Source organism: Labrus bergylta, chromosome 1 (assembly GCF_963930695.1).
Source record: "Labrus bergylta chromosome 1, fLabBer1.1, whole genome shotgun sequence".
In the NCBI taxonomy this organism is placed as follows: Eukaryota; Metazoa; Chordata; class Actinopteri; order Labriformes; family Labridae; genus Labrus; species Labrus bergylta.
The window spans coordinates 13,091,574-13,111,987 of NC_089195.1; the positions used below are offsets into that span (position 1 = coordinate 13,091,574).

The 20,414-nt window shown below is 39.8% G+C and overlaps 2 protein-coding genes across 5 annotated transcripts; both read right to left on the reverse strand.

Annotated features, from left to right (window-relative positions):
* Positions 1-813: 813 nt before the first annotated feature.
* Positions 814-19,373, reverse strand: LOC114921226 (CMRF35-like molecule 7). Of its 4 annotated transcripts, none has more exons than XM_065954468.1 (10): positions 18,018-19,373; positions 9,696-9,880; positions 9,201-9,296; positions 8,980-9,014; positions 8,184-8,273; positions 3,341-3,673; positions 3,062-3,226; positions 2,726-2,821; positions 2,585-2,628; positions 814-2,129 (listed from the first exon to the last, which is right to left on the reverse strand). In XM_065954468.1, the coding sequence occupies exons 6-10, from the start codon at positions 3,654-3,656 to the stop codon at positions 1,788-1,790; spliced, it is 963 nt and encodes a 320-aa protein (XP_065810540.1). In that variant the 5' UTR covers positions 3,657-3,673; positions 8,184-8,273; positions 8,980-9,014; positions 9,201-9,296; positions 9,696-9,880; positions 18,018-19,373; the 3' UTR covers positions 814-1,787. The 4 variants fall into 4 exon arrangements, with proteins under 4 accessions (XP_065810540.1, XP_065810549.1, XP_065810530.1 ...); XM_065954477.1 differs by lacking the exon at positions 18,018-19,373 and adding an exon at positions 10,059-10,149 and having other exon boundaries at positions 9,790-9,880; XM_065954458.1 differs by lacking the exon at positions 18,018-19,373 and adding an exon at positions 10,059-10,149.
* Positions 13,495-18,019, reverse strand: LOC109998057 (CMRF35-like molecule 1). Its single transcript, XM_065954488.1, has 5 exons — positions 16,622-18,019; positions 16,343-16,507; positions 15,022-15,117; positions 14,881-14,924; positions 13,495-14,425 (listed from the first exon to the last, which is right to left on the reverse strand). Exons 1-5 carry the CDS (start codon positions 16,935-16,937, stop codon positions 14,309-14,311), a joined length of 738 nt encoding a protein of 245 aa, XP_065810560.1. The 5' UTR covers positions 16,938-18,019; the 3' UTR covers positions 13,495-14,308.
* Positions 19,374-20,414: the final 1,041 nt, after the last annotated feature.

A 20,414-nucleotide genomic window follows, 5' to 3' on the forward strand; every position in this document is an offset into this window, starting at 1 on the left:
GTAACAACCATAACAACAACTTCAAGCTGCTCTCGTTCTCCGAGCCCTGCAAGAACCGCTACTGGAGGGCATTCCCTGCTGCCAAGGTGACTTCTGCTGAGTGTGTGCTTGTCTGTGCATGAGTGTGTGTGTGGTGTTTGGACTTTGTTATCTGAGACTGTGGAAAGAGAGAGTGAAACAACACATAGAAGAGGGAACAGAAATTAAGAATAGGCATCGGCACTGTTGATTTGTTTTATTTAAATTTGTCCCACGCTGACGGCCCAGTGTGTGCGGGTCAGACCAGCGACATACAAACAGACAGCGTCTTTTAACCATTTGTAGATTGAATGAACTCTGCTGATCATAATAATCCACCCCACGATATAAATTCAGTAAAAGATTTAATCCAAACACATTACATCCATAAGGCTCCACAAAACTGTTCAAAATACTCTGCTATTGCTGCATTCATGTGCTGCTCGGGTGGTCCAAGTTTCCGAGTTGGGAAGTCGTTCTTCCGACTTTGGCGTGTTCACGTGACTTCAGGTCGGAAAGTCGGAATGTTGTTGCATTTTACAACTCGGAAAAATCGTTTTTCCCTTAGCAAATGGGAGTTGAAAGGAGGTGCCTCCCCCTGGTCTGTTCGGCCAATTGCATGCAAATGTGTCCATGACTGACATCTCTTGTAGCCAATAAAATTCTCTAAGCATGGATCTGCTCAATACTTGGGGTGGATTTCTACATGCACACACTAAGGAGTGGTGTGAGTGTGAGTGGTTTGAGTGAGCCATGAATTATTTAGAGAAAACGGACAAACCTTAGTAAACCAAATAGTATAAAACTCTTAGTTTAATAAATGTACAATGCAAATCAAACATTTCATCACATCTAAAGGAACAGTTTCACATGTATACTAACACAAAACCTTTAAATGAATGCCAAAATGCTTCAAAGAAAAAGCGAGTTATTTAGGTTAGCCAGCCAGTGTGAGTTGTGAAATGATGAAAGTTCAACAGTTGTGGCACTTTGGGGAAGTGAGTCTTCCTCTGAGGGATTCAATTTTGTTCAATTGCTTCTTCATTGCTGGTTTAAGTACTTCAGCTGGTAGGCTGCCTCGTCGTCCATATGACCTCAACAAAAGCATGACTCACTTATAGCATTCCTGTAAGTGTGTGTGTGTGTGTGTGTGTGTGTGTGTGTGCGTGGGTGCGTGGGTGCGTGTGAAAGCAGAAGCGAAAGCAACCTCACCAACAAACCATTAAATACAGGAAGTAGGCATAGATAGAAAAAGTACGTGTGACATGTCTGTTAGAAATGTAATTTGAGTGCTTCTCACTGACACTTCTTCTTGGAATGATGTATTTAAGTTTCATAAAACATCTCTAACATTTCCTCAGGTTTGCACACTTTCATTACCAGCAGGGTCACTGATTTGTTCACAGATTTCACAGCAGCAGTGTCCTCCAATAGAAACGCTCTTACACAACTAATTTACAACAGTGCTGGCTTCTCTGACAACAATGCAGCAGCCAGTATGTCCTCCTTCTAACTTTAGATTCTGGTCCTGAATGCTCTGGATTTGTTTGGACCAGAGAAGGTAGGCGGTTTTAAGGCACCCCCACACGACTGTTTTGGACGCCCCTCGGTTTGCCAGATATGAGAGCAGTTATCAGGTCAAACCAACAGGTGTTGCAGTGATGGAAGCAGGCAAGAGAACTGGTTCAGATAGAAGTGATTGTACTCGACCTAAAAAGATTAGATTTTTATTGTATCATGATGTATCGTTACATCCCCCGTAATCAGATTTAAGTTGTTAGCTGAGCCAGAGAATAAAAAGAGTCATCGTCGTTGCTTCCGGATTGATTAGGTTTCCTAATGGGATTGATACGGTGTTTGGGTTTTTGAACAACAGAGTACACAGAGTTAAAACATGGCCCTCTTGAATGGACCCCGGAGAAGGAGGCTTGATTTAGAGGAACGTCGTTTGAATAGTAGTTGTCACCCTGAGCTGCTGATTCGGTGTCTTGGTGGTTGGAGGAATTCATGTAGATGCTGTCTGGATCTACAGGGGAGTAGAGGGTCGACGACCTTTCATGTCGGCTCACTGGTTGCTGATCTTCAAGTCGGATGTCATCAGATTCAACAGCCTTGAAAAAGAAAAAAGTGGGACAACAGGGTAAAAAGAAGTGAACAACCGAAGGTCACCAATGAAGCAAAATTACCATCATGCATTGCGGTGTTAAGTGTAGGCGAGAGGAAAGTGAGGCTTGACTGCTATCAGGAGCGTGACCAGCGTGAACACAGAGACTCATAATATTTGGCTGATTTCTAGAAGCTCTCTTGTTAAAGAATAAAGGATTTCTTGTGGGTTAATGTTAGTTTTGCCTTCCTTTGTGGGAATTATGAGTCTAATTTTGGAAAGAAAACAATGACAAGCCCTTGGAAAAGGACGTCTTCCATGGGATTCCATGTGTTATCTTCATCAAAAGAAAAAAGTGCTAACAGCAAGAAAACAATCCTGATTCTCATTTGAGCTAAGAAAATGTATCAGGGCACTTACAGATCTTTCTTCAGATAAATTCCCAACTTCATGAAAACTCACCTCCCGTGCATCTTCCTGTGGCACATGAGCACTTGACACAACCTCTGAAGAGATGAGGGGAAACATCGGTCATTATGTCTGCTCAAAGCCTTAGTGACGCTTCACATGTGTGCGATGTGTGTTTGGTGGTTTGTGTCTTACTCCGTTTCTTGTTTTTCATCTTTCTTATCAGAAGCAGAATGACCATCAGAAGTGTTGATATGAAAATGAAAGCGATCATCAGATATAGAACATTTCCTTACCAGAGAAAAAAAAAGGTGAGAAGAATAAAGTCGTGTTCACACTTTATGATAAAGCTCCTCATATCCTGTTTGTTTTTAATATGATGCCTTTAAACACATACTACTAGGGACACATATTAGTGCTAGGACAACATGGTGAAGTGTGTTTTGCACCTTTAAAGTGAATGAGACTCTGTTTTAACATGCACATGAAGCGGGAAAATCAAATGATTAATTCTCTATGTGCATTTCTTACCAGCTCCTTGTGTGTCTGATGCAGGCAGTGTTGTGGTATTTAAGGTTTGGTTTGTCGTAGACATGTCAGTAAAACCATCAGAGACATGTGGAGATGTAACAGGGCTGGTTGTTGTTACAGTAACAGTGACTGTTATTGGAGTCTTAATGGGACTGGAAGGCTCAGCTGAAACAAACACACACAGTACAGTAGTGATTAAGTTATCAGCTGTAAGGACAGTTATAACATTTTGACAGAGTGGTGATGGTTTTAAAATAAAAATAAAGAGTTTTTACTTACCATCCTTGATGTTAACATTCACCTCTATGAGTGCATCTTTCCCAACTATCTCCACTCCACAATAATATTTTCCAGAGTCTGACTTTTGAAGATCAGTGAAGGTCACATATAAAACCTCTCCATTGTTGAATAACTCAATTCGATCCTTACGGTTGATCTTTTTATATCCTGCTTTGATGATAATGTGTTTGTTGTCCTTACAAGGACTTGAACAAAGGTACTTAACATTGTCATTTACATTCCACCAAACGTCCCAGCCTGAGCACCTGATGGTCACATTTTCCCCGACACGATTATTTATGTTGACAGTCTTCATCTGCACCGCACTCAGAGCTACAGGTGAAAATAAAGTAATTAGTTTATAGTGTATGTCATAGTGTCAATGCATGCATTAATTCAACCACATGTAGAGAAACTCAACTTGCATGTCTCACTACATGTACTGAAAAAAGTCAGATGGATTGAAATGTCTGCACAAATAATTTTTGCTTGTTCGGCACAACTGTGATTCAATGAGTCTTCTTCATGAAGTATTTGCAGAACATTTCTCCATTTCCTCCTCAGCTTGAGAAGCCTATTAAAAGTCCTCCTCACTACTAACATTTTTACACCTTAGGAGCTCTCTTAAGGGCTAAGATGCTTTGTGAATAACTTTCATCTTTACAAGGATCTAGTCTTAACTTTAAGGGGAAATTTTTAGAAAATGTCCTGATTCTAAGAATTTTCTTAGAATTGTGTCACTAGCAGAAACTCTTAGTACTTAGGAGGCTTTGTGAATACGGCCCCTGGTCTTTGCCGTTGTATCCCAGCACAGCTTGCAATCAGCTTTCAATACACAATGAATGGGGATGAATTTGCGACATGTTGCATGCAGTGTGTGATGGTGGTGGCTGCACTCGAGGTGTATTGTTTTACTGGTGCATCGGTCGCACTGGTGATAAGACACAGTGCATTTTTCGATTCAAAAATAGGTATTAAATGTGCGCTTTATGCACCGGATTTTACGGTACCTCATCTGGCTTTCTTTCAACAGTCAAATATATCATTCATTGTAAATGTTTGCATCAAGAACTGTCAAAGAAAGATGTTTCTGCAGTGTGCAGTTCATCCCAAGTCAGCCCCCCTCGTGGCAGTAGTTTCAGGCATCTATGATAGTAATAAGGATTAATCCACTGTTATGCTGATTGTCTTGTTTGCTTTTCTACCTCATCAAGAGATCAGTTTTGATTTAAGGTCAGCTGAACAACTGCTCCCAAGAGCTTGGAAAAGAAAGTAATGACTAACAACAAACCGATGGACAAAAACAACGAGTTGGTACAGCTGCAGCATTTACAAACAAATTGCATTACGTACAAATACAGATAATATCAAAAATCAAATGAACTCACCACACAGAAGACAAGTGTACGCACATATTTTCATCATGAAGAAAAGGACGGGCAGTCATTTAGTGTGTTAGTCTAACCACTGTTTTTATAACTTCCTCTTCCTCTCAGCCCTACCAAGGACCAAAAGCCCCTCCATTTCCTTCACAAACACTCACACACACACACACACACACACACACACACACACACACACACACACACACACACACACACACACACACACACACACACACAGTCCTCTTTAACCTCTCCGTTTCATCCTTCACCTGCCTCTTTGACCTTTTACTCCTGACTCCTTTTCTCTTCAAATGACCTCCCTTCTTCTTCTCTCATCTCTTTGCTCCTTATCACCCCCCTTTCTCATTTTAATCTGTATTCTGCCCCTCGCTCCGTTTCTTTCGTCCAACCACAAAAAAGCATCTGTCTTCACAGTATAACCTAGCCAAGCATGTAGAAACTGTATTTTAAACAGGTAGCACCCATACATGTGTGTTTGTCTGAATGGAGCCGCATCGGCTGGTCATCGGCTACAGAACATTATTCTGAGAAAACAAAATAAAGTTTAATGTTAGAAGGTGAAAAGTGAATATGTTGCAGAAACTGACAAAAAAACATAGTTCAGTCAGGACCGCTTTGTCAAAAGAATACTTTGACGCAATTATTTATATTTGGCGGTATGGCTCTGTGAGAGATCTCCAGGAACAGCACACATTCCTGCCCTTCCCGTGCATACAAGGAAAGCTATAAGGCATGGAGATAAACAGCAAACCCCGACAGAGCAAGCATCAATGACAAGCATGACATTGATTAAGTCAGAATAACAGAAAAGGAGGAGGAGGAGGAGAAGGGCTGCAAATGCACTTGGAAATGCGGCTTGCAGAGGGAGCAGCAAAAGTAGGCAGGCTAGAGCAGTTTAAATAAGGTGGCATATGTACTATTTGGCCAATAAGACGCTTCGAAGCAAATCAGCTGGCTATCAGCTGATGCGGCTGCCTGAGGTCAGCTGTTACCGAAACTCTGGCATGATAACAGAGTGTGACTCCGTGGCCTGCCTGAACTAACGCTACGCTCCATTTGGATAGATAATCAATGACATAAAGAAGATCATCAAAAAACGAGGGGCACTTTGGTCCCCCCCTTTAAATAAATCAATCAATCCAAGTTCTGACATGGCTTTGTGGAAGAAATTAGTATTAGTATGACTCCATCAGGAAGTGTGAGATTCACTAAACCAGAACATTAATAATAAAAAATAGACTTATCTAAAAGACCATGACACGCTGCATTTACAAATTTGCTAAATTAGTTACTTAGAAGAGAGTCACAAATGCATTTAGGTACAGAGTTTAGATCAGAGATAGACAGGGATGTGCATTATAGTCACCTAGCTTGATGCTAACACATTATGTAAACTGCAATTAATTGGCTTACATAATTAGCATTGCAATTGTGATAATTCTAACCAAAAAAACAATGCCTATTATTTAACAAACTCAAACTAAAAATATCCTTTCTTGTAGACATGCTGAGTACGTTTTTTATTATCTGTATAGTCTGTAATGCTACAGTTGTGTGATTGTTTCGAAGTCAGCGGCCTGTAGGCTGAATGAATGTACCCCTAATAATCAGCAAAGCACGGGGACGAGTCATGGAACCTGTCAAAAATTTACAATACAGGACTGAAAGAAGAGGGTGCTACAATGCTTTGGCTATAAATCTTGGATATGGAATGTTTTTCTTCAAATCCCCGTCTGACAGGAGTCTCTCTGTGTGGAGTTTGCATGTTCTCCCCGTGCATGTGTGGGTTCTCTCCGGGTACTCCAGCTTCATCCCACAGTCCAAAGACATGCTCGTTAGGCCAACTTGTGACTCTCAATTACCCATAGGTGTGAATGTGAGTGTGGCTGGTTGTCTGTCTCTGTATTTCAGGCCTGTAATTGACTGGCAACCAGTCCAGGGTGTACACCACCTCTCGCCTATTGACGGCTGGGATTGGCTCCAGCTCCCCCGTGACCCTATCAGTACAGATAAATGATTGGTGGACTATCATGTTTGTTTGCTACTCTAGATTCCACTAAAATTTGGAAACGATCAGTAATTTATTTGATTTTTTTTTTCATTATTATTGTAGACAAGAAATGTAAAGGGCTCAGCCCTGCTCGCCCATATATACCAGCCACCCCTGTATTCATGTTGGTGGAAATGTCAGAATTCATGCAAGAAAAAAGTGGTTGTTTTTCAGTCTGCCTCATAAAAAAGAAGCCATAATTATGTTTTATCTATTAATAGTTTTCAGTTTCCATTGACATGCTTGTGTTTCAATAGCTCTTTCAGTAGTAATAATCCAAAGCCATTACATCGCTGTGACGTTTGCAAGCCTGTTAGGACTACAGGTGTTTGGACTAGCCAGAACAAGTGCTGTAGCCCCATAAAGTGGCCTGATTTGAGTTTTTTGGAGGGAAACAAACAAAAGGCCTGCTAGGTGTGAGTCGTAGGGGGAACATTGAATCAAATCTCTACTTGGAGGAGATCTGGGTGATAATAGTTGGGAATCCCAGGCTAAACAAAGCTGTGGTCTTTCATTGTGCCTTGTTTCTTATGTGCTTGCCCTGCCTTGCATTAGAGGACATGTGTCTCATCTTCCCAGCTTCAACGTCAGTTTTTAAGAGCTTTGGCTCACGGTCAGCGACTAGCTGGTTGAGCACCGAGAGTTTTATTTTTTCTTATTTGTTTTAGACATTATTTAACTTGACCGGACAGGACCGCTGAAAACACAGCCCACCAGTACCTGAGGAAGGACCAATAAAACTCTCCTCCTGTGTTATTTGGTTTAAATTTCCTGATTCCAGGGTGGTGCCCAATAGTTATCTATTAAGATTAACAGTTTTGTAAATTTGCATTCATAATTAATTAAGCATAATTATTAATATTAATTGAATAGCCAAATTTGATACACCAAATCCCCACATAATTGGTGCCCGTGTGAGGCACCCAATAGATAGATAGAGAGATGTACAACTATCTTTGTTTTTTGAGATAACAATGTCGCGATTTTTGCTGTTGAGTGTAACCAGCACAGAGTAACCAGCTGTCTGACAGGTTTGAGTTCCCCCAATCTTCAGAAAACTTGATTCGTGAATTCCCTCACCTAGTTTCCCAGGATAGTGTGCTGTGACAAGTTTATATACTTGGACCATCCAATCAATGAGTGTTATTCAATAAGGGGGCGTGCCTGTCAGTAAAAAGAGTTCTGTAAAACCAGCTCTTGTGTATCCTCGCTGATCGCTCCTCAGATATCTCTCCTCTATCCTCTCTCCTCCTTCAGTTACAAGAGCTTTGGGATTCTCCTTAACATGGCGGGTCTAGAACTACTTCCGGTTTGACAGAGGAGCGAGGACAGAGGAGGCATCATTTAAGAGAGCTGAGATGCAGGGCGGGTGTGTGTGGTGTCTTACCTTGTTGGTTGGTCTGATCTTGCTTTAGACTTGGTGTTCATCCATTGTAACAGGCTGAAGGGATTGATAGTCTTGATCAGCTGCTCCACTCTTTGGGACACAGCATGAAATTAATGTTACTAAACTGTTAGCAAATTATACTGTACTTCCAAGCCAAATTTGAAACAAGTAGCCAATCAGAACAGGACTTGTTATTGCAATGCAAAGGGAAGCAGAGGCCATGACAGAAAACTTGGCCCCCTTTAAGACTGCAATTTCAATCTGCAATATTTATGCCCCTGTGATGTTTCGCATTCAATGTGAATGTTGTGTGTTGTGTTTATGTTTTATGCATGTGATGTTGTAGTTTGGTAGTGTGCTGTTCCACTGGTCCACAATGGGGCTCTCTTGGTTCATGTTTGAAATATGTGTTGGAAAAACGAAGAAGAGAAATGAGGCTATGAGAGCCGACACAACACAATGCTATGCTACCAGAAGTCTAACTAAAGAACTTTAAAACCATACTTGGCTGTGTTGAATAATATTCAGCAACTTTATATCGTAAAGGCCAATTGGGGGGGACAAAGTGATCCCTCCTCTACTGTATTAAGGTAGTGTTGTAGTACTCAAAATTGGTCTTGGTCTCAAGACCGGTCTTCACTTTTAGATTATTTAATATCTCATTACTCATGTTTATCATAAAACACCTCTGTTTTCAGTGTTAGTGAAGTAATGCACTACAATGTATTACTCCACTAACAGCAATAACAAAAGCAGCTCTAAATACGGTTTCAGATCCCAAAATGACAGAACTCACCTCTCCTGCAGGTTGTTGTGGCGTTGTAACAACCCCTGAAAACACAGGGCATGAGTATGACATCATGTTTTACTTATTACAAATCAATAAATGATTGGGATAACATATAATACATTGGTGATGCTCAATGTTTCAGAGTCTATTGCCGCAAGTTGTATCTGAAACATTATTATCTTTAGCATGCACTCAAACTGCCACTATAGTTGGTGTGTGTGTCTTACTCTGCTGCTTCTTCATCATTCTCTTGGTAAGCATCAGTACAGCCGTTAGCAAGATTATCATAACAATCAAACCTACAATCCAACATAGAGGACTACCTAAGAAAAGAAGGAGAAGAACAAGATCAACATTTCTCTTCAGCAGCTTGCTCCTTTCCTCCTCTCGGGTTAACCCTGAACTGTGAACGTACAGGTAAAATAAATCGTTTACTAAAGATGATCTATTCTGAAGTATTTGTACTTTGTTACTTGACCCCTCTGACAATAAGTTATCAGCTGTAAGGACAGTTATAACATTTTGACAGAGTGGTGATGGTTTTAAAATTAAAATAAAGAGTTTATATTTGCCATCCTTGACGTTAACATTCACCTCTATGTATGCATTTTTCCCAACTATCTCCACTCCACAATAATATTTTCCAGCATCTGACTTTTGAAGATCAGTGAAGGTCACAGATAAAACATCTTCACTGTTGGTTAACTGAATTCGATCCTTACATTTGATCCAACCAAATTCTGCTTTGATGATAATGTGTTTTTTTTTTCCATACGAGGACTCGGACAAAAGTACTTCACATTCTCTTTTACATACGTCCAGACGCCCCAGCCTGAGCATCTGATGGTCACATTTTCCCCGACATGTTTATCTATGTTGACAGTCTTCATCTGCACCGCACTCAGAGCTACAGGTGAAAATAAAGTTAAATATGTACATTTCTTTTTATAATGATGTAGAACAATAATGGTGCAAAGAAAACTTTACTGACTCAATGACATTAGCCAACAAACAAAGGAGTAAGTCACTGAAAAGCTGCAGTTTATTCACAAGCTCTAGTAAAGCTCTAGAAATGTAAAACTTACCAGAGAGAAGACAACAAGCGTACGCAAAGATTTTCATCGTGTCAAAAATGATGGTGCAAAGATCAGAACAGCAAATGTATGTGAGAAAAAGAAATGATCAGGGTAGTCTGACCAGAACTTCCCTTTTCACACCTTTTCTAAGGCTGAAGCTCCTCCCTAAAACACACACACGCGCACGCACACGCACGCACGCTCGCACGCACACACACACACGCGCACGCACACACACACACACGCACGCACAGAACATAAGGTACAATAATAAGACCATTTTTTAAATTATACCAAAATACAGACATGAAGTGAAAAATAAATCTTTATTCAGAATTTAAAAAAATAGCCTAGAAAATACAAAACTTTAAATACTTCAAAGATACTTTTTATTGAAAACATCTGACACTTAACAGCCACAGCAACAAAGCGCTCATGACGCTAAACCACATGCAACAGAGGCCTGTAAGATGCACCAACCACAAGCAAGCATCAGTCTCCACAGTATGACTTAACCATGCAGGTAGAACATGTACTCTAAACACTCCAAGCACCCATACATGTGTATGTACATTTGTCTAAATGAATCCAAATGGAGCCACAGCGTGTGTCCCTGGTCATCAGCTACAGAACAGTATTCTGAGAAAACAAAATACAGTTTAATGTTAGAAGGTGAAAAGTGAATATGGTTTGTAAATTGATAAAAAAACAATGTTTGATAGATAATCAATGATGGAAATGTTGTTTTGTTTAAAGGAAGAATGTGCAACATGTTACACATAAATATATCAGAAATCCAGTGTATCCTGTGTAAATGTGTCTCTGAGTCATGACTGTCTACAATGAGTGAGAAGCTCGAGTCCTGCTGGCTGTGTTGTTGTGAGAGCCGTGTTTACATGGACGGGACGACCGGCTCCTTCCCTTGTGTATAAAAACTGTTTTAGTCAAGGACAAGAGAGAAGAAGAAAATATACTCACTGATTATTTGGATGTCACATAAGAGTTTTTAGATCAAAGTCATTCTGTGTCAATTTACATGCAATGTGAAGCTAAGAGCTAACTAAAGAGCACTATAGCCCAACACAACAATGCAGACCACAGGCTACTACAGCTCTAAACAAGGTCAATTTGGTCTGCCGCTTGCGCTAAACTCCTCCGTGTGAACAGAAAGGGAGGGACGTTGGAGCTCACACACAATGCACATGAATCTGGTGGAAGTTCTGCGTTATTGTCTAGGCTGGACAGTCAGTATTAATATTTGTTGGTGTTATTTTAAGATATGGAAGTTGTGGTCGAGGCACATATATATGTTTCCTTCTATTAACTGAATATGTGTGTGTGTGTTTGTGTTTGTATCAAAGACAGAGTGTGTGTCATAGAGAGCTTGGTGTTGCTTTCAGGGAGTACCAGGTTAGAGTTTAAGGTAATAGCCCAAGTAAGGCAAAGTGTGTTGTGTGTCACCTCGTTGTTTGGTCTGATCTTGCTGTAGACTTGGTGTTCATCCATTGTAATCGACTGGAGGGATTGATAGACTCTATCAGCTGCTCCACTCTTTGGGAACACAACATGCAATGAATGTTACTAAACTGTTAACAAATTAAACTTCCAAGCCAAATTTGCCGAGCTTCGTTATGGTGCCACAGGGTTCACTATGATGCAGTACTTCACTAACAGAACCATAAAAACAGCTCTTAGGTATCAGATCACAAAATGGCAGACTTCACCTCTCCTGCAGGTTCTTGTGGTGTTGTAACAAACACTGAAAACACAGGGCAACAAGCGTACGCAAAGATTTTCATCGTGCAAAAAATGATTGTGCAAAGATCAGAACAACAAATGTATGTGAGAAAAAGAAATGATCAGGGTAGTCTGACCAGAACTTCCCCTTTCACACCATTTCTAAGGCTGAAGCTCCTCCCTAACACACACACACACGCAAACGCCTGCACACAAACACACACACGCACATTCCCACAGAATACAAGGTCTAATTTGTGTAAGACAATTTTTTGAATTATACCAAAATACAGACATGAAATGAGAAATATATCTTTATTCAGAATTTAAATAGATAGCAGAGAAAGTAAACATTTTAAAATACTTCAAAGATACTTTTTTATTGAAAACACCTGACACTTAACATCCACAGCAGCAAAGCGCTCATGACGCTTAACCACATGCAACAGAGGGCTGAAAGATGCACCAACCACAAGCAAGCATCAGTCTCCACAGTATGACTTAACCATGCAGGTAGAACTTGTATTCGTATTTAACCCTGGTCATCAGCTACAGAACAGTATTCTGAGAAAACAAAATAAAGTTTAATGTTAAAAGGTGAAAAGTGAATATGATGCAGAAACTGAAAAAACCCCAAAAAAACAGGTTTGATAGATAATCAATGACAGAAAAAGCTGTCCGCAGGAGCTCTGCTGTTTTTATATTTCCTTGTTAATTGTTTTGGACCAAAACATCAAATCAAATTCCTTGTATGTGTAAATGTACTCTGCAAAAACACGGATTCTGATTCTGATTCTGAAGAGGGAACAGGAATTAAGCATAGGCATCAAGACTTTGTTGAATTCTTTTGTTGAAACTTGTTAGAAAACTTCTTGAAAACCGATATTACACATGTCCATGACAGCAGACACACACACTGACGGCCCAGTGTGTGTGGGTCAGACCAGCGACAAACACAGACAGCATCTTTTAACCATTCCACCAAATCCACCAAACATGATTCCCCATAATATAAATCCAGTAAAAGATTTAATACAAACATGTTACATCCATAAGGATCCACAAAACTGAGAAAACAACTCTGCTATTCGCTGACCTTTTGATGACACCTCATAACAGCCAATGAGAGCCTGAGTTGAAAGAAGGTGCCTCCCCCTGTTCTGACGGCCTATTGATTACAAATGTGTCGATGACTGACATCTATTGTAGCCAATACAATTCTCTAAACATGGATATACTGCTTCTATCAATACTCGGGTGGGATTTCTTCATTCACACACTAAAGCCTAACTTCCACCAGATGCGTGTTTGGTCCGTCTCTGCTCCGTTCCGGCAGATGGGTTTTTACTTTAGTCAATGTGTGTGCTTCCACCGGCTCCGCTGCGCTGCTTCTCAGATCCGTCAGTACGGAGCCCTCATTAGCAGATACACAAGTCTTCTATTTTTGCCAGATGCCGGAGCATGGCACATCAATTTACCACAGAAAAGATTGAGCGGGACGGGAAGTCAGACTGAAACAACATTAAAACATTATTTTCAGAATAAAACACTCTGTTTTGAAGGTTAAGAACAATGAGTGTTTCTGTGTAAGGAGATTGATTGAAAGTGCCAGTAGTTTGAGTGATATTGTGTGTGTAAGCAAAAGCAAAAGCAACTTCACACATACGCTATTAAATACAGGAAGTAGGCATAGAGACTCTTACACAAGTAATTTACAACAAGAGATATATTTTAATGGAAAAGTAATGACGGACAGAATTATTGTTTGTGTCTGACATCCGTTTAACAATCTGTCTTTTTTCAAAATATTTATACAAAGTTCGACTGTAATTATTCACCTAATTATGGTATTTGTACAATGAATTAATAACATGTCATGTAATGACCATAGAGTCGTTTAGATCTTTGGATCATGTTTTGTTTAAGTCACAAAAAGTCACTTTAACTAATATTATTATTTAATCATAGCAGAATGTACCGTCTTTGATTACATCAACCACTAAGGATGTAAAGATAACTCAGAATAAGATAGACATCACGATGCAATATGTATCACGATACTTGGTTTAGAATATATTTTTTCACGTATTTCACATTTTTATAAATGAAATTGGAGTGAATATAAATAAATAAAAATTGTAAATTCTCTGCATATATAAAACAAAATATGGCACCTTCTGGTTGAAATTGAATATTGCAGTATATATATTTTGTCTCAACGATTAAAATTGTCCACGTTTCTATCAATTTTTAATTGTAGCGTGATGTATCGTTACATCCCCGTAATCAGATTTAAGTTGTTAGCTGAGCCAGAGAATAAAAAGAGTCATTGTCTTTGCCTCCGGAATGATTTGGTTTCCTCGTGGGTTTGATATGCTGTTTGGGTTTTTGAACAACAGAGTATAAATCGTTCAATTGTTGATCTGTGACTGCTCTGTTAGATGCCCCTCTTGAATGGACCCCGGAGAAGGAGGCTTGATTTAGAGGAACGTCGTTTGAATAGTAGTTGTCACCCTGACCTACTATCTGTAATTCATGTAGATGCTGTCTGGATCTGCAGAGGAGTAGAGGGTCGACGACCTTTCATGTCGGCTCACTGGTTGCTGAGCTTCAAGTCGGATGTCATCAGATTCAACAGCCTTGAAAAAGAAAAAAGTGGGACAACAGGGTAAAAAGAAGTGAACAACCGAAGGTCACCAACGAAGCAAAATTACCATCATGCATTGTGGTGCTAAGTGTAGGCGAGAGGAAAGTGAGGCTTGACTGCTATCAGGAGCGTGACCAGCGTGAACACAGAGACTAATAATATTTGGCTGATTTCTAGAAGCTCTCTTGTTAAAGAATAAAGGATTTCTTGTGGGTTAATGTTAGTTTTGCCTTCCTTTGTGGGAATTATGAGTCTAATTTTGGAAAGAAAACAATGACAAGCCCTTGGAAAAGGATGTCTTCCATGGGATTCCATGTGTTATCTTCATCAAAAGAAAAAAGTGCTAACAGCAAGAAAACAATCCTGATTCTCATTTGAGCTAAGAAAATGTATCAGGGCACTTACAGATCTTTCTTCAGATAAATTCCCAACTTCATGAAAACTCACCTCCCGTGCATCTTCCTGTGGCACATGAGCACTTGACACAACCTCTGAAGAGATGAGGGGAAACATCGGTCATTATGTCTGCTCAAAGCCTTAGTGACGCTTCACATGAATGCGATGTGTGTTTGGTGGTTTGTGTCTTACTCCGTTTCTTGTTTTTCATCTTTCTTATCAGAAGCAGAATGACCATCAGAAGTGTTGATATGGAAATGACAGCGATCTTCAGATGTAGAACATTTCCTTACCAGAGGAAAAAAAAAGGTGAGAAGAATAAAGTCGTGTTCACACTTTATGATAAAGCTCTTACTGGGTTGTTGATGCTATCCAGCGTGTTTCAAAAAGTATTTGCTCTTGGGTGTGCCTGTACAATCCGGAATACGGGCACACTCGACTCAAAGTGTGATTTCTGTAAATGGCTCAGTGGGGAGATGCAACCCCTGAATTTATGATAATGCAGAACAGTGAGGAGACAGATATTTCACAACAAGGATCTGAGTGTTAATAATGCTGATCTTATGTCTTATATTCCACTGATAGTTCACAGAATTGTAGACGAACACCAGGCTTGATGATCAAACTAAGTTTTATGTAATATCCTCACTATAGTAAGTCATAACTAGCCTTCAGCTGCTTGGTCACTTGTCGTGCAGGTCTCCCTTTCTCTGCTGAGTGTGCATTATAGTTCGTTTTCAAGATTTAATGTTTTTAAAAGGATACTTAAAGGTTACATATTCTCCTCCTCTACAACCAGTTTAAATAAGTCTCATAGCGCCCCAAAACATGTCTGTGAACCCCTCTATTTTAGCCCTGCTCAGAACAGGCTGTTTCTGTGTCTGTTCCTTTAAATATATAAATTAGCTGTGTTTGACCACACCCCCTCTCTGGAAGGGTGGCTAGGGCTTTCTCGCTCCATGACCTATTGTCTACGGTGAGACGGCAGACTCAGAGGGCAGAACAAACACCTAGCTGTGGGAGTGTCACCCACCTGGGGGAGGGGCTACTGCCATTTGTGATGTCATGAAGGGAAAATCTCCAAATGGCCTGTTTGAGCACACATTTTCTGAAAGGTGGAGCAGGCAAAAAGATGGAGAGGATGGACTTTTCTCATCATTGAGGGGTTTGTAGACGGACTAGAGACACATATTAGAGTTAGAGAAACATGGTGAAATGTGTTTTGCATAACGTGACCTTTAAGGTGAATGAGACCCTGTATTAACGTGCAAATGAAGTTAGTCAAATGACTAACGGGTTAGCGTTGACAGCCCTAATAAAAATACATTTGTTTTTCATTTATCAGTCAGGTGTTCATTGTTTTTTATACTTATCTTATTATCTAATTTGACATTAATATTTGTAGCACACTGCAGGTTCAGCATGAATAAATACATATATTATGATCGATTTTATTTCTTTAACAACTATTTATTAAAAGAATAATGGGTTGTGGAGTGTGTGCACTTCTTACCAGCTCCTTTTGTCACAGATGCAGGCAGTGTTGTGGTATTTAAGGTTTGGTTTGTCGTAGACATGTCAGTAAAACCATCAGAGACATGTGGAGATGTAACAGGGCTGGTTGTTGTTACAGTAACAGTGACTGTTATTGGAGTCTTAATGGGACTGGAAGGCTCAGCTGAAACAAACACACACAGTACAGTAGTGATTAAGTTATCAGCTGTAAGGACAGTTATAATATTTTGACAGAGTGGTGATGGTTTTAAAATAAAAATAAAGAGTTTTTACTTACCATCCTTGACGTTAACATTCACCTCTATGTATACATCTATCCCAACTATCTCCACTCCACAATAATATTTTCCAGCGTCTGACTTTTGAAGATCAATGAAGGTCACTAGTAATACCTCTCCACTGTTGAATAACTCAATTCGATCCTTACGGATGATCTTTTTATATCCTGCTTTGATGATAACGTGTTTGTCTTCTGTACAAGGACTTGAACAAAAGTACTTCACATTCTCTTTTACATACGTCAAGACGCCCCAGCCTGAGCATCTGATGGTCACAGTTTCCCCGACACGTCCATTTATATTGACAGTCTCCATCTGCACCGCACTCAGAGCTACAGGTGAAAATAAAGTAATTAGTTTATAGTGTATGTCATAGTGTCAATGCATGCATAAATTCAAGCACATGTAGAGAAACTCAACTTGCATGTCTCACTCCATCCATCTGACTTTTTTCAAAAGTCAGATGGATTGAAATGTCTGCACAAATCATTTTTGCTTGTTCAGCACAACTGTGATTCAATGAATCTTCTTCATGAAGTATTTGCAGAACATTTCTCCATTTCCTCCTCAGCTTGAGAAGCCTATTAAAAGTCCTCCTCACTACTAACATTTTTACACCTTAGGAGCTCTCTTAAGGGCTAAGATGCTTTGTGAATAACTTTCATCTTTACAAGGATCTAGTCTTAACTTTAAGGGGAAATTCTTAGAAAATGTCCTGATTCTAAGAATTTTCTTAGAATTGTGTCACTAGCAGAAACTCTTAGTACTTAGGAGGCTTTGTGAATACGGCCCCTGGTCTTTGGCGTTGTATCCCAGCACAGCTTGCAATCAGCTTTCAGTACACAATGAATGGGGATGAATTTGCGTCATGTTGTATGCAGTGTGTGATGGTGGTGGCTGCACTCGAGGTGTATTGTTTTACTGGTGCATCGGTCGCACTGGTGATAAGACACAGTGCATTTTTCGATTCAAAAATAGGTATTAAATGTGCGCTTTATGCACCGGATTTTACGGTACCTCATCTGGCTTTCTTTCAACAGTCAAATATATCATTCATTGTAAATGTTTGCATCAAGAACTGTCAAAGAAAGATGTTTCTGCAGTGTGCAGTTCATCCCAAGTCAGCCCCCCTCGTGGCAGTAGTTTCAGGCATCTATGATAGTAATAAGGATTAATCCACTGTTATGCTGATTGTCTTGTTTGCTTTTCTACCTCATCAAGAGATCAGTTTTGATTTAAGGTCAGCTGAACAACTGCTCCCAAGAGCTTGGAAAAGAAAGTAATGACTAACAACAAACCGATGGACAAAAACAACGAGTTGGTACAGCTGCAGCATTTACAAACAAATTGCATTACGTACAAATACAGATAATATCAAAAATCAAATGAACTCACCACACAGAAGACAAGTGTACGCACATATTTTCATCATGAAGAAAAGGACGGGCAGTCATTTAGTGTGTTAGTCTAACCACTGTTTTTATAACTTCCTCTTCCTCTCAGCCCTACCAAGGACCAAAAGCCCCTCCATTTCCTTCACACACACACACACACACACACACACACACACACAGTCCTCTTTAACCTCTCCGTTTCATCCTTCACCTGCCTCTTTGACCTTTTACTCCTGACTCCTTTTCTCTTCAGATGACCTCCCTTCTTCTTCTCTCATCTCTTGGCTCCTTATCACCCCCCTTTCTCATTTTAATCTGTATTCTGCCCCTCGCTCCGTTTCTTTCGTCCAACCACAAAAAAGCATCTGTCTTCACAGTATGACCTAGCCAAGCATGTAGAAACTGTATTTTAAACAGGTAGCACCCATACATGTGTGTTTGTCTGAATGGAGCCGCATCGGCTGGTCATCGGCTACAGAACATTATTCTGAGAAAACAAAATAAAGTTTAATGTTAGAAGGTGAAAAGTGAATATGTTGCAGAAACTGACAAAAAACATAGTTCAGTCAGTATTCTTTGTCAAAAGAATACTTTGACGCAATTATTTATACTTGGCGGTATGGCTCTGTGAGAGATCTCCAGGAACAGCACACATTCCTGCCCTTCCCGTGCATACAAGGAAAGCTATAAGGCATGGAGATAAGCAGCAAACCCCGACAGAGCAAGCATCAATGACAAGCATGACATTGATTAAGTCAGAATAGCAGAAAAGGAGGAGGAGGAGAAGGGCTGCAAATGCGCTTGGAAATGCGGCTTGCAGAGGGAGCAGCAAAAGTAGGCAGGCTAGAGCAGTTTAAATAAGGTGGCATATGTACTATTTGGCCAATAGGACGCTTTGAAGCAAATCAGCTGGCTATCAGCTGATGCGGCTGCCTGAGGTCAGCTGTTACCGAAACTCTGGCATGATAACAGAGTGTGACTCCGTGGCCTGCCTGAACTAACGCTACGCTCCATTTGGATAGATAATCAATGACATAAAGAAGATCATCAAAAAACGAGGGGCACTTTGGTCCCCCCCTTTAAATAAATCAATCAATCCAAGTTCTGACATGGCTTTGTGGAAGAAATTAGTATTAGTATGACTCCATCAGGAAGTGTGAGATTCACTAAACCAGAACATTAATAATAAAAAATAGACTTATCTACTCAATATTAAATAATATTTTCCAGCATCTGACTTTTGAAGATCAGTGAAGGTCACATATAAAACATCTTCACTGTTGGTTAACTGAATTCGATCCTTACATTTGATCCAACCAAATTCTGCTTTGATGATAATGTGTTTTTTTTTTCCGTACGAGGACTCGGACAAAAGTACTTCACATTCTCTTTTACATACGTCCAGACGCCCCAGCCTGAGCATCTGATGGTCACATTTTCCCCGACACGTTTATCTATGTTGACAGTCTTCATCTGCACCGCACTCAGAGCTACAGGTGAAAATAAAGTTAAATATGTACATTTCTTTTTATAATGATGTAGAACAATAATGGTGCAAAGAAAACTTTACTGACTCAATGACATTAGCCAACAAACAAAGGAGTAAGTCACTGAAAAGCTGCAGTTTATTCACAAGCTCTAGTAAAGCTCTAGAAATGTAAAACTTACCAGAGAGAAGACAACAAGTGTACGCAAAGATTTTCATCGTGTCAAAAATGATGGTGCAAAGATCAGAACAACAAATGTGTGAGAAAAATGTATGAACTGATCATGGTAGTCTGACCAGAACTTTCACATCATTTCTAAGGCTGAAACTCCACCCTAACACACACACGCACGCACACACACACACACACACACACACACACACACACACACACACGCACAGAACATAAGGTACAATAATAAGACCATTTTTTAAATTATACCAAAATACAGACATGAAGTGAGAAATAAATCTTTATTCAGAATTTAAAAAAATAGCCTAGAAAATACAAAACTTTAAATACTTCAAAGATACTTTTTATTGAAAACATCTGACACTTAACAGCCACAGCAACAAAGCGCTCATGACTTAACCATGCAGGTAGAACATGTACTCTAAACACTCCAAGCACCCATACATGTGTGTTTGTCTAAATGAATCCAAATGGAGCCACAGCGTGTGTCCCTGGTCATCAGCTACAGAACAATATTCTGAGAAAACAAAATACAGTTTAATGTTAGAAGGTGAAAAGTGAATATGGTTTGTAAATTGATAAAAAACAATGTTTGATAGATAATCAATGATGGAAATGTTTTTTGTTTAAAGGGAGAATGTGCAACATGTTACACATAAATATATCAGAAATCCAGTGTATCCTGTGTAAATGTGTCTCTGAGTCATGACTGTCTACAA

Bases quoted from the DNA above. Each gene is read 5' to 3' on its own strand.
- LOC114921226 (XM_065954448.1), bottom strand. From the start codon at position 4,765: ATGATGAAAATATGTGCGTACACTTGTCTTCTGTGTG. The intron at 3,674-4,728 runs GTGAGTTCATTT...TTTCACCTGTAG, and splicing joins GTACACTTGTCTTCTGTGTG to CTCTGAGTGCGGTGCAGATG. The intron at 2,629-2,725 runs GTAAGACACAAA...TCATCTCTTCAG, and splicing joins GATGAAAAACAAGAAACGGA to AGGTTGTGTCAAGTGCTCAT.
- LOC109998057 (XM_065954488.1), bottom strand. From the start codon at position 16,937: ATGGAGACTGTCAATATAAATGGACGTGTCGGGGAAACTGTGACCATC. The intron at 14,925-15,021 runs GTAAGACACAAA...TCATCTCTTCAG, and splicing joins GATGAAAAACAAGAAACGGA to AGGTTGTGTCAAGTGCTCAT. The intron at 14,426-14,880 runs GTGAGTTTTCAT...TTCTTTTTCAAG, and splicing joins CACAGGAAGATGCACGGGAG to GCTGTTGAATCTGATGACAT.